Source organism: Populus trichocarpa, chromosome 10 (assembly GCF_000002775.5).
Source record: "Populus trichocarpa isolate Nisqually-1 chromosome 10, P.trichocarpa_v4.1, whole genome shotgun sequence".
NCBI lineage: Eukaryota > Viridiplantae > Streptophyta > Magnoliopsida > Malpighiales > Salicaceae > Populus > Populus trichocarpa.
In genome coordinates this window covers 12,175,715-12,189,129 of record NC_037294.2, presented here as the reverse complement: position 1 = coordinate 12,189,129, position 13,415 = coordinate 12,175,715, and the positions used below count along the sequence as shown (strand labels likewise).

The 13,415-nt window shown below is 33.7% G+C and overlaps 1 protein-coding gene across 1 annotated transcript; it reads left to right on the top strand.

Moving 5' to 3' along the window:
• The first annotated feature begins 5,693 nt into the window (after positions 1-5,693).
• LOC7462631 (plant UBX domain-containing protein 7) lies at positions 5,694-13,400 on the top strand. Its single transcript, XM_024611065.2, has 10 exons — positions 5,694-5,985; positions 6,506-6,624; positions 6,754-6,864; positions 7,064-7,259; positions 8,963-9,040; positions 9,137-9,205; positions 10,105-10,248; positions 10,397-10,496; positions 11,495-11,796; positions 12,620-13,400. The coding sequence occupies exons 1-10, from the start codon at positions 5,884-5,886 to the stop codon at positions 12,779-12,781; spliced, it is 1,383 nt and encodes a 460-aa protein (XP_024466833.1). The 5' UTR covers positions 5,694-5,883; the 3' UTR covers positions 12,782-13,400.
• The last annotated feature ends 15 nt before the right edge of the window (positions 13,401-13,415 follow it).

Here is a 13,415-nt window from a genome sequence, read left to right as displayed (position 1 = left end):
CTTAAAAAAGCACCAAAACCATACAAGTAGTCCCCATTGAATCTCCTTTCGTATCTTAATTAGGTCCCTAAAGTTTAAAAAATTCTTAATAACCTCTCAATCTATGTTTATTTATGAATTCTATCCAAATTGTATTTTTCCAATATAAAAAAAAATGTTATCTCATAGAAAATTAATTATTTTTCCCGTAAAAAATCTGTGGAAAAATTAGATGGAAATTAAACTCTATCAAGAATTACAAATACTTATAGGACCTAATCGAGACAAAAATTCTTTAGGAACTCAATTAAGACAAAGGCCATGGCTGCTCACGAACTCACCCCCGAAACAGACCCGCCACTGCTCAAGCCATACCGCCGCCATAAAAACAAAAATGCAAATTCATCCCGAGCAAGGCCCGACACGCGAACCAGGCAACCGCGGCGCACGCCCAGTCCTTCCTTTCTTTCTACTTGGATCTGTTATTTTAAGCACCGTTAAAATGATAATAAAGGTAATTAATTCCAAATACATTAGTTGAGATCAAGTCCCTATATAGAAATGTATAGGTTCCTTTAAGTGTTGGTGCTGGGATTTAAACCTATAAAGTGAATGAATTAATGAAGTAAACCAGTCTCTTAAAGTTGATATATTAATTAATTAATGCACATTAAAGTGCTTTTCGGGACGTGCTCGATAAGTTTAATTTGATTTATTTATTTTTACAGTTTAGATAATACAAATTCGGATGTATGTACAGAGCACTAGTGGAATAAAGAAGCAATATATATATAGTTGGTGTTTAATAAATAAAATAAGACTTTACAAGTTTTTAATGTTGATAAAGGGCAGCGCAGGTCTTTATAGATATCAATAATTATTTTTTTCAATATTAAAGGTATCTTCAAATTAGCTTATATATTAACCAGGATTGAGTTCTTTTAGATAATTAATTTAAAGATACATTCGTCGTATTGTTCCAATGAATTTAATTAGCTAATATGTCGATGTGCGATTGGATTCAGTCATGATTTAATTAGCTAATACGAAACCATAATCATAAAAATGAAATTACCACTATTTCCATGCACAAAATATATATCTTGAAATTATATAGTATGTGGCTTAGTAATAAAAAATTAGAATTAAAGGGTTTATTTTTCCTGTGGTCTTAAGTTCAAGACCGTTATTAATATGATGATCACTAGAAATTTATATGGTCATTAACTTCAGGGTCTATAAAATTACACATCCATATTAATATATATATATATAGACACGCGCGCGACTGGATTCAGCCATGATTTGATTAGCTAATACGAAACCATAATCATGATCATCAAAAAAATACTTTCGCATGAGTCCCGGCCAATTCCTAAACCGCTTCAAAATATTTATACTATATATGTTGCAAGAAAAAGAAAAGAAAATGGCCAGGAAAATTAAGGAGAATGTTCTTGGAACAGGGAAAGTGGCTTTTAAATTTAATTTTTTTCAATGAGACTGTAAACAACAGGAAAAATTACCTGCACATCTTATATTTTACTCTATTTTATACTTTTTTTTATTGTTTTAAAAATTACAAAAAAAATCTTGAACTTTATAAATTCATAAGACTTTACATGTTAAAAAAATCAACAAAAAATATTAAATTATTTAAAGGTTTATTATTATATTCAATTTAATAACTAAAAAACCCATATTCCTTTAAAATAATAAAATTATAACTAAAAAAAACTCTCTTTTCTCTTTGTCAAGTATTAAACCCTAGCCACCAGCTTGGATTCAGTCATATCACCCAAGAAACTCAGGTGATCAAATCATCTCACCATGCTCGGCAATATCGAACTCGGGCATCTCGTCTCCGTTCCTTGATAGACATCCGACGCTTGAATTTCGTATGGGTGACGCTCCCAGGCTCTTGGGCTTTGGATATTTTAGTACTTGTAAATGAGGTTTAAAATTGGGATCTGGATCTTTGACACCAGATGGTGTTAGTTTCTTGCTGCACTAAAGAATTCACTTTCACGGGTGTGAATAACAGCCCAGCAACTGGCGCTGCGACCTGCAACCAAATACCAGTAGCTATTTAGCCACCACAAATTCATGCTAAATTCAGTACGCTTAACACCGGGAAATACAATTAAAGGCTTTACATTTTGCTTCACTTTCACATGAGCCTCAACTTTAGCTTGAATGGCGAGTTCAACTTCTCTCTTTATTCTTGCTTAAACTCTTCTTATTGTTGGTGACCAACCTATCCAGCTCCCGCGAGTCTATATATAATATATAATGAGGGGATATTTCGTCGGTAAAATTTACTAATAGAAATATCTTGTTAGTGTTTTCGTTTATATTTATCAATTTTCTGGTAGTGATCGTCCAGTGAATTTGATGGAACAATCTCTCTAACACTACGGCTGAGGACTTGTCAACGACCCATAGTATTTTAACTGTTAGGTGCTCGCAAACAATTTTGAGCACCCAGTCTCTAGAGTTTGAGGTGATTTTAGACTAGCGAGTTCAAGCTCGGATAATCCATCTTGTTGCTGATTATGAACGACTTAATACTGAGACAATCGAATTCCGTCGATGGGTAACGGAGATGAGATCATAGGTAGGTAATGCATGTGTTCCCTCTTATTCTTCTTGTGATCCTAGTAAAGACCCGCCTCGTTTAACACTTTAATTCTAGATTAATTGTATTTGAACTTATAAATGTTTAATTATATACTAAATATTTATATTTATATTAATTTAATCTATTTTAATTATTCTCCATTTATGTTTAATAGATTTAAAAAAAAACATATTTTGAAATTATTACCGACGGACTTCACCCGTCAGTATATTTCAAAGAGTTAGAAAAGAATTACTGGCCACTGATTTTCTATTTTTGTTTAATAGATTTTTAAAAAAACTCTAAATTATAACCGACAGGGTTATCGACGGACTTAGTTCGTCGGTATTTTTCAGAGAGTTGTAAAAGAATTACTTCAAATATCACTATTATTATTCCCTCACCGACGAAATAACAAATTATTTATTTGATGGTTATATATCAAATTCATCGAAGGAAATACCAACGAACAAAAAAATTCACCTATGAAATGACATACGATTTTTATGTCGGTGATATATTATCTTTATTGATAGAAATATCAACGAAATAAATTGGATATTTTTTTTTGATGTTTTTTCTCAGTAAATTCATTATTAAAATTATTACTAATTAATGAATTCATTAACAGACTACAAATCAGCAACCAAAGTTTTTCCAACTGAGTTTTTTTTTGTTTGTGAGCTTGTTGGGAAAATTTATGCTGACAAACTATGAATATAAATAAATAAAAAATCTATCGGTAAATCTTAAAAAAAATTTGGATATCCAGTGAGGGAAAACATACAGGCATATTAAAGTTTACTTTCTCCAGAGAGGTCCAGCCAAATATAAATAATCACACAGGCATTCACGCACGTAATAACAATGCTAGCATTATTTTAAGATAGAGGCAATACAATAGTAACAAGTTTTTTGATGGAAACCATTCAGCCGTACGTACTAGCTCACCTCCATTAGTGGGGAAGGTGTTCTTTCTGCTAGACTTCTGATAGACAACAATAATAACTTTTCTAGAAAAACTACAGATATATAGGTGTAAAAGGAGGCTTTCCAAATATTAGGCGAATTATATACACATCGCTGCCAAAAGAAATCCATTATAATAAAAGCCCCACAAAAGCATACCTGTATAAACATATTGTTGGCAATTGACAGCCAGCCATTGTTCTGCTCCTGTCTTGGACGTTGCTTTCACTTTCCAAAGAGAAAGCTACGTCCCATGGCAAGGGTTTCTGGACACGTCCTAAAGGCTTGCACAGGCGGTGCCAACTTTTTTCGGTAGAAATTGGATTGGATGAGACAAGCTCGGGTAGTGCAATGGCATGCTACACTTTTATGAAAATTAAAATATATTAAGGCTTTATATGCGACATATATAAGAAAAAAAAAAGCGATAAAGGCTTGAGCAAGATAATTTATTAACGCGTGCTCCATTGATGATAGTAGTAGTAGAGTTATAATATTCATACAGTGAGTGCTTACTCACGTGTTTATATACGATTAGTAAATTCACAAGCATAAAATAATACTTGCTGGCCTATATTTGGTTGAGGGGTTATCTATCACACATAAGTCCATTGAGATCGTCTTGTTAAAGTACTCTTCGTGGATTTTAACACTTTTTTCTTGTGAAATAAACATATTGATAAAAAATTTTTTTTGCTTTGGATGAGATTTTAATATATGATCTATACTATGTAGAATGAAGATTGTGAGAATTAAACGTATAACTGTTTGATCACCGATTTACTAAAAGCTTAAACTATAAGATTAAGATGGTTCATTAATATGATATCAGAATCTTAATGATTAAATGATCATGAATTCAAATCTCACCATCTTTATTCTCTCTTATAATTAAAATTAATTAATAGTGTAAAATAATATAAGCACGTGTAAATTTTAAATATAAAGAACTTTTATTTATAGAAATATACTAGAAAATAATATAAATCATATCCCAAAACTCATCTAAAACTTAAACTATTAAATTAAAATGGTTATTTTACATTTTTGTGAGCCCAATTCCACTTATAGGCGTGGCTATCTTTGATGGTGTGTGGGGGTTTTTTTTCTCAAGATTTTCATTATGTTCTAACAAAAAAAAAAAAAAACCTGGCCATTTACGTCTTGTGATTTAATAAAATAATTATTAAATTTGTATTTTTTAAATATTTTATTTTATTTTATTTATTTTTATTTTAAAATTATTTTAATATGTTTATATTCAAAATAATTTTTTAAAAATAAAAAAATATTATTTTGATGTATTTTTGAAAAAAAAACACTTTGAATCGTAACTATTATCATATTTTCAAACACCCTCTAAATTCGAGGTCTTAAAAAATTAAATTGTGATGATATTTTTTAAGAACTGAACTAAGTACCCTGAAAATGTTTTGAATACAAAAAGAAACTTGATTTATGGTAATCATTTTCGAGTCTGGTAAAATAACCTTATTATTTTTACATCAAACTCCCACGCTCAATTTTTAGTTTCGCACAGGCATGCTCTAGTTTTTTTTTGGATGGACATGGTTAAAATTTCCCTGGTGCCTCATTCACTCTAGGTTAAATAAAATGCTATGCAGTTACTTTTTTTTTTTTTTTTTTACCACAACAATTATCAAAACAATTTTAAAAAAAACGTGTCTCCTTGAAAAATTTGATAGACCCGCCACCACGGACCGGGGCCTCTCACGAAAATTCCAAATTAGCTGAAGACATGTAGACCAGCTAGAGCTGGTCATGGATCGAGGACTCGAGATTGGTGATAGAGCTCAGCCCAGTCTCTTTACAAGCAGGCAAAATAATGGCCCTAAAATCCTTGGGCTTTGCTCCATCCTGATGATGATTTATCTAACAGTGTAAAGCCTCACACAATTTTCAACAAAAAAAAAATATCATCAAAATTCCTTCTCTCTTTTAAGAAATATAATATCCAGTTTCCTAACCAGAATTACACAAATACCCCCACGTATCCCGGAAGCCAGGAGCATCCGGATTTCGGAGGGACAGAATAGTACTTTCAACAACTACTTCATAAATTCCAAAATATAATGATAATCGGATTGTATAAAAAAATAAAAAAACATAAATAATAATATGCGAAACAATACTAAAACACTTGAAGGAACCCTCTCGCATTCTCCTTCCTCCTGCCACGGTGCTACCTTCCCCCTCTCTAAAACTGAATGGAAATTTGAAGATCACTGGAGCTTAATTCCTTCTCTGTGTATGTGATTGATTAATCTAATTAGGGTTTTGGATTGGTAATGTGAATGGAGAGAATGTTATCCGAGAATGACGAGCAGAGTATGGTGTCTTCCTTCCTCGAGATCGCCGTTGGCCAAACTGCCGAGACTGCCCGTCAGTTCTTGCAGGTTTTCCATCAATTCCATCTCCCCCTTACGTTTTTAGCTGTAGACTGAATCTGTGTTTTTTTTTTTTTTTTTATATTTAGCTTAACAAGCGCTGCGTTCTGGTTAAGGTTAAACATACATGCATATATATACATACATGCATATATATACATACATGCATATATATACATACATGCATATATATATATATATATACATACATGCATATATATATATATATACATACATGCATATATTAAGAATGGAGTGGTTTTTGCTGCCATTCATCTTCGGAATAGCAAAAGCATGTTTTTTGATGCTCAAACTTTGTAACTTTGATGATTTAGAGCTTGTGCTGACCTACTTTAACAAGTTGTTCGACTGGTTTTAGTTGTCAAGTTGTTGGATTGGGGGATTTTATAACTAAATCATTTTAAATCACGCCATGGTCTAAATATTAGTGCTGTTATGCAATCTTGGATGTGCAAGTGTTGTTCTTATATTAAATTTGATTGTTGGTGGAATATTGGGTTTGGAACAGGCCACAAGCTGGAAGCTTGAAGATGCTATTCAGTTGTTCTATGTAGGCAATGAAGGTGGGGCTGTTGCATCTGCGTCGCATCCTCCGCCAACAGAAACCTGGCCAGAAGTACTTGAAAGGCATGTCAGGGGCATGATTTATTTTCTGATGTGTTTAGGAATCTAGTTGTTTGATTTTGAACTTCTTGGTTTCGTTTCTTTCATTTCTTTTTACTTTAATATTGGTTTGGTGGTGACAAATGAATTCAGTGGATTGAAGGACTTGGAAAATGAAAAGGTTGGACATAGTGATGGAGAGGAAGTACGTGCTCCTTTACCTGTTGTTAGGGATACCCTTTATGATGATGCAATGTTATATGGGTATGTTATCTATGTATGTCCACATATTGTGTTTCTCTAAGCTTCTTTAGCTGCACATCCTTAGTAATTTGGAGCACATGTTATTTAAATGCCAATAAACATGCTCACTGCCCCCTTGTCTTTCAGTTTCTGTTTATTTCATCTGGAATTAATTATTTTTTTCCTGTAATGGCTACTTCCTTGTTTTCACAAAATCTAGAGCATCAAGGACAGGATACCCACCACATGAAGCCAGTTCATTGATTGCATTCCGCAACTTTGACGAGGAAATGAAACATCCTGGTGTGTGGGAATCAGACCAAGGTTCTACATCCACGACAGATAACAGTCGAGACAATCTTGCTTCTCTATATCGTCCTCCTTTTCATCTGATGTTCCATGGATCATTTGAAAAGGTGAAGGGATTTTCTTTGAGTCTTTTGCTTCACGATTTAAGTGAAATTATTTATCATTTAGTTTTAATGGCTCTAGTTAATTGTGCTGGCTACATGGTGCTGTTTGTGCTGAAGTATCAGGGATTTCGTATGATTTTGTTGCAACACATGCTGCAGCCAAGTGCATTTTTTCTGTACTTTGCAATCAAGGGACTAAGAAACTAGATTATAAGTCGATTTTACATTTTCTTTAGTTTTGGACTTAGAAGTTCTTTTATTTTTCCTTTTAGGAGTTAGATTTTTGTTTCTTGATTAGAATTTATTTTGAGTTTAAATAAAATCATCATAATAGTCTGATAGGTATCTGAAACCCTACTGATCTCTTTATAAGTCTTCCTGTATCTCTATAGTTTAAAATTAAGAAAACTTAGATTTTATTAAGAAATACATTTAATACAAGTGGAAGCTTCACTTCACTGTGATTGGAACAACTCTGACCTTATGCACCAAAGCGCAAAGTTTAAGGTATATCACACTAGAACTTTATGCTCACAATTGGTCATCTTTTTAAGCTGTAACCTTATCCTTATAAAATTCCTGTGCTTTAACCATAGTTGAAATTTTGAATGAGATTGAGAAACAGCGTATTAAATTTGGCTAATTCTACTATTAAGAACTTTTGATGGTAGCATGCATTTCTTCTCGTGTGCTGTGGTTCTGTGAATCAAGATGATATGCTAGGAAAGCTTGATTTGGAACCTACATGGCTACACCTGTGTTTGAAAATATGTAACAGGATAATGATTCTTATTTAAGCATCTTTTACAAAATGAAAAGGAAGATCTCCTAATCAAGAAAGTTCTGGCTCATATAGATTTTAATATGTTTCCCATTAGCGAGAGGAACTGTGAGTACTGGACTATAGGCCCATATAGTAAAAGAATAGCTTCTGAAAATAGTGATCAAGTATCCAAAAAAGTTCAACATGTCTTTATGATAAGGGCTGGAAGAAATCTATTCTGGGGATGAGCAGAATCTAGCATGAATAATATACGCTGATGTGTCCCATTCAAAGGAAATGTTCTTGATGGAGAGGCTAACCACTCTGGAAATGACACCATGGTCATTCATTAGGTTCTTGCATGTAACTAAAGCAAAGAGATGCTTCTTTGAAAATTTGAACCTATAACTTGTCAATAAACATCCTCAAGCAATGAACTTCCTTGACATTTTATTGAAGTTTGAGATGGAAAACAAGGGAAGTAAAGAGAGAGGATAAACAGGATTATTATCTTTTCCATCAAGAAAATAAATGCATACTTTGCAGAATATATATGATGGTTTGCCACTTATCTAGATGGTGAAAGCAATATGGTCTTGGTGGTGGGAATGTTAGCAATTTCTTTTTATAAGAACTTTCTCTGTTTTTCCCCGGATGGTCTCTTTCCATTCTTGAACTGTAGGCCAAGAGGAAGACCTGTTTGTAGTGAAGATTGGGTTGGATCAGCCATTGCTGTAGTTGGAGAATGACCAAGTATTGCTAACTGGTTTGTGCCTGTATGTCTTGTGTGATCCTCATTGGTGGCGTTAATTTGGCCTTGGATTCTTGTCTATCTGGTTCCATACCAATTTTTGATCTGCAACCTTAATACATGTGAATGTTTTATCTCGTATCATTTGTTGTTTTACTATTTGATTGGAAATTCTGTTATTTTGAGATCCAGGCAAAAGGAGCTGCTTCTGTTCAGGACAAATGGCTTCTAGTGAACTTGCAATCCACAAAGGAGTTCAGCTCACATATGGTAGCTTTTGAGTAATTCTGCAACCTGCATAAGAAATGTTCCATTATGTTTAATCTTGAATCTTGCTTTTGATGCTGTAAATATTGTCTTCTGAAGTTAAACCGGGATACATGGGCAAATGAAGCTGTTGCTCAAACGATCAGTACTAATTTTATCTTTTGGCAGGTGAGTATCATGCTTTAACGGGCTCAAGTGCCAAAAACAATTTCTTTCTCAGTGCTATGAAATTATCTCAGTGTGTATAACTGCCATGACACAATAACATTTACTAAAACCATGACTGAAATTGATTTAAAAATTCAACTATATCTTTATCATGTGCCTGTCCATGTAATTACAGAAAGACATATTATCCAACTTATTAGATTCCATTGATAGGATTTACACTGCCTTATTGATTTTGCTGACTCCCCTCCCTCCCTCCTTCTCTATGTCTGTGTGCATGTGTGTTTTGAGTGATTAGATTATTAGGAGGAAGGAAAGTGAGGGCAAGCTATTCCCTAAGAAGACCCTATTAGAAGGGAAATACTATTGATTAAATTGATCCAAGGTAACAGGAAAAGGAAAAGAAGCATGTTCTCAGGTATTAATGTGATATATGTTATTGTCAGGATATATGAATTCTTCGGAATCATTAAAATATGAAGTTGATGATTTCATAAATCAAACATAATTTTATTCCTAACATGAAATTATGTGAAGGTTAAAATTCACCACTCTGATTATTATGGCTGGTTAAGGTAGGACTGTTTAACAGATGATGATCCTTGCATTCCCTCTATCTCAAATGATATTTGATTAACGAAAGGATTCATGAAAGGAAAGACAGCAAGCGATGAACGTAGAAATAGAATTATTGAGTACTTTGCATGAAGCACTTGCTGAAATTCCACTAATGTCTCATGTACAAGCATTGCAATAGGTGTACTCTGTTTTTCATCAGTTACAGTATATATTGATGTCGAGTCACAATATTTGGAAATATGAATCATTTTCTTTTATTCTATTAATATCTAGATTGATGGTTAGCTCTCATCTTTTTTCATTATGGTTCATCGACACAGGTATATGATGATACAAGTGAGGGACAGAAAGTTTGCACTTATTACAAATTGGATTCTATTCCAGTAGTCCTCATAATAGACCCAATCACAGGACAAAAGATGCACTCATGGGTTGGAATGGTGCAGCCTGAGAGTTTGCTAGAGGTGCGTGCTTTGTGTGTTTTTATACTTTCTCTGCTCTGTCCTGTAGAAAAATTGTTGATGGAAGCATGGAACTTCGCACTTTAAAATTTAATCCAACTTTCAATTTGTTGCTTTGCTGATATAAGGAGACATATGTTCAACCTTATAGGATCTAGTACCATTTATGGATGGCGGTCCAAGGGATCATCACAAAACCCTATCTCATAAACGTCAAAGGGGTAGTTCTCTAACTCCACCAAAAAGCAAAGGTCAGTTTTGCATGCTATGTTTCTTAAATATGTGATGTTAAATTAGTTGAAATGGGATAATTGTAGATGAGTTATCTTATACATGAAAACTAATTCTTGTACCATCCATAGTGTTCCATTTCCAATATTTGATAAATCTTAGTATTTAACTGCAATGTCCTTGGTGAAATTAACTATTGTGATAATTGTTGAATGACCAATGGTAGTGTATTTGGTGATAACGAGCTGTGGTGGAAGTGATAGGATGTGAGTTATAATCTAATTTCATGGCATGTGATATAAAAAACAAAGATTTGAAATAGAGTTTATAACTAAGCTCAATGCTTCTGTAAAAAGGAACTGTTTCTCATAAAATGGTGTTTTGGGCAGCCAAAATTTGTATTTGAGAATTCAGGCTGCACAAGTGCATCTTGGTCTAGTTCTTCACATTTTGATTTTTGTTGCTAATCACCCAAATGCAGTGGATGAATATTTCTTTTTTACGTTCCGCTACAAGTTAAATATAAATGTGTGTGCTTCACTGGATTTTTCTCAAACTAATGCATTTTATGCGGTTCAATCTTAATGCTCCAATGTTTCTCAAGGCTCAAGCTGCTTCCTGACCCAATGTTTGTATTGTCACTTATTTCATATAAGCTTTAAGGACAGAAGTCATCAAACATGTCTAGGCAATTGAATGGATTTATTGGATGTAATAATTCGTAGAAATTTATGATACCTTAACATTTGTTGTAAATTCATTTCAGAACTTGAGTTTTTATTGACAAAAAAACTCATAGATTCTAGAATTTTAAGTTTGAGGAGAAATGAGTTTTCATATTTTCTTTCATTTATGTATTTATTTAATTAAGATATCATTTTTTTTGTTCTATCTTTAAATGTTATGGGGTATGTGCGAGTGCATGCATTTGTGTGTGTATTGTGTGATCCTTCATCCACGTTATGACGGTTGGTTCATTGTGTTTGTTGCTCTGCTTATAACTATACAAAATTTTCAGCTCTAGTGTCTGCTTATGAAACTAAAGAAGAAGATGAGGAAGTGCTAAGGGCATTAGCTGCTTCTATGGAGAGCATGAAAGACTCCAGTGTGATTGCTTCTAACAAAAAAGATATTGCTTCTAACGACAAAGATGATGCTAGTACTGCTAAGGGAGAAGAAAAATGTTCGACTAAGACACTAACATATCCACCTCTGCCTGAAGAACCCAGCGGCGACAAGAGCCTCCTTTGCAGGGTTGGAATTCGTCTTCCTGATGGACGCAGAGTCCAAAGAAATTTCCTAAAAACTGATCCAATACGGGTGAGAACCTTATTTTATTTGTATTTTGGCTACCCATTTTGTCTTTGTATCCGTTATCTGCTCTTATCTATATGTGTAGTTACTCGATTCCAGGTGCATAATCTACTGAATAGATACTAAATGTAGCAGTTGGTCTAGCAAAAACAACTCTTGCCTAAATCTATGGCATAGTGCAATTTTTTTTGCAATTAACTTATTCTTGATTAGACCTAAAGAACACTTCCTAATTGCCTTTATTATTTTGAATCGCAATTACCTGAACTAGACTATTTTGGTGTTACTAGCCAGCCTATCTCTATTGGTTAGACAAGTGTGTTGCGTTGAATTGGCCAGGTCTTCAATTAGACCTGAACCCAACTAAACTCATTTGACTCAATCAGGTCTTCAATTAGACCTGGAACCCAACTAAACTCCTTTGACTCAACTAGGTTTGTGTGTCCTGGCATAAATCTATCCAAACTGGATTTCATTTTAAAGGAAAATAGAATGTAGGCTCAAAACAAAGATGAAAACAAGGTCTTCCATTCTCCACCTCAATATGGTATATTATATACTAGCTATTTGACTCACGTTTCGCCGTGGGTTGTAATTTTTTTTTTAAAAAAAAAAACTTGGGTATTTAGGCTATTTCAATATGTTTTTTTATATGAAAAGTTTATGCAAGTATTTAATCAAATAAATCGATAATTATCAATGTAATAAACAAAAAAAAAATGGTTAACAATAACTAAAAAAAACTAGAAAAATTGAGAGATATTTGATTTCGTAAAATGAGATCAATAATTTAACTCTTAAGTTTCTGAGTTGGGTTTTTCCTCTTCAGCTGCTATGGTCATTCTGCTATTCTCAACTAGAAGAAGCTGGGACAAAGCTGTTTTGTTTGAAAGAGGCAATTCCAGGAGCAAAGCGTCTGGATTATGATAGTACAATGACCTTTGGGGAGTCGGGGTTGGCCAACTCTATGATCTCAGTTGCATGGGAGTGAAATCAAACTTCAACAACTTGGATTCCTGCTTTCAAGACTTTTGGTTGGGAGTTTCATGCATGTTTATTCCCTTTGACCTGTCTGGATTCTGGAAAGTTGTCGTTTTGAAGCCATCAAGTTCTATTGAACTTTATTTACTGGTACGTACTGCTATGTATGGGACAAGAATTTACAGTGTGTAATGCGACTGCTGCTCTTGTGGCTTCTGCAGAGAGATATTTAATATTTGATGGAAAGATGCAATTCAATGCACGACCCGTGAAGTTGTGACTAGGAAATAAATCACAAACATAAACCAGGGAGAGAAGACAAATTTCTGGATCTTCGTTTTATCCTGCAGCGAGAGATCTAGGAACTGGCTGATTGTGCGAAGCAAAATCACAATCCTGTTCATGTTAGTACCTATGATTGCCCAGGATAGCAACATGATTTGAGTTGCTAATATACCTATGGAGCTATCTGCTATTTTTCTTTCTGGTTTGTTCATTGTTTTTCAATTCTTGTCGAATATAGCAACTACAGAGGATGAGCTTGGAATCCTTGTTTAGCTTTATTTCTGCTTTGGATGAGAGGGGAACGCAAAATCCCAGTTTAGTGATATCTGAAAATCCTTTCACGAGCTATGGTGTTTGAT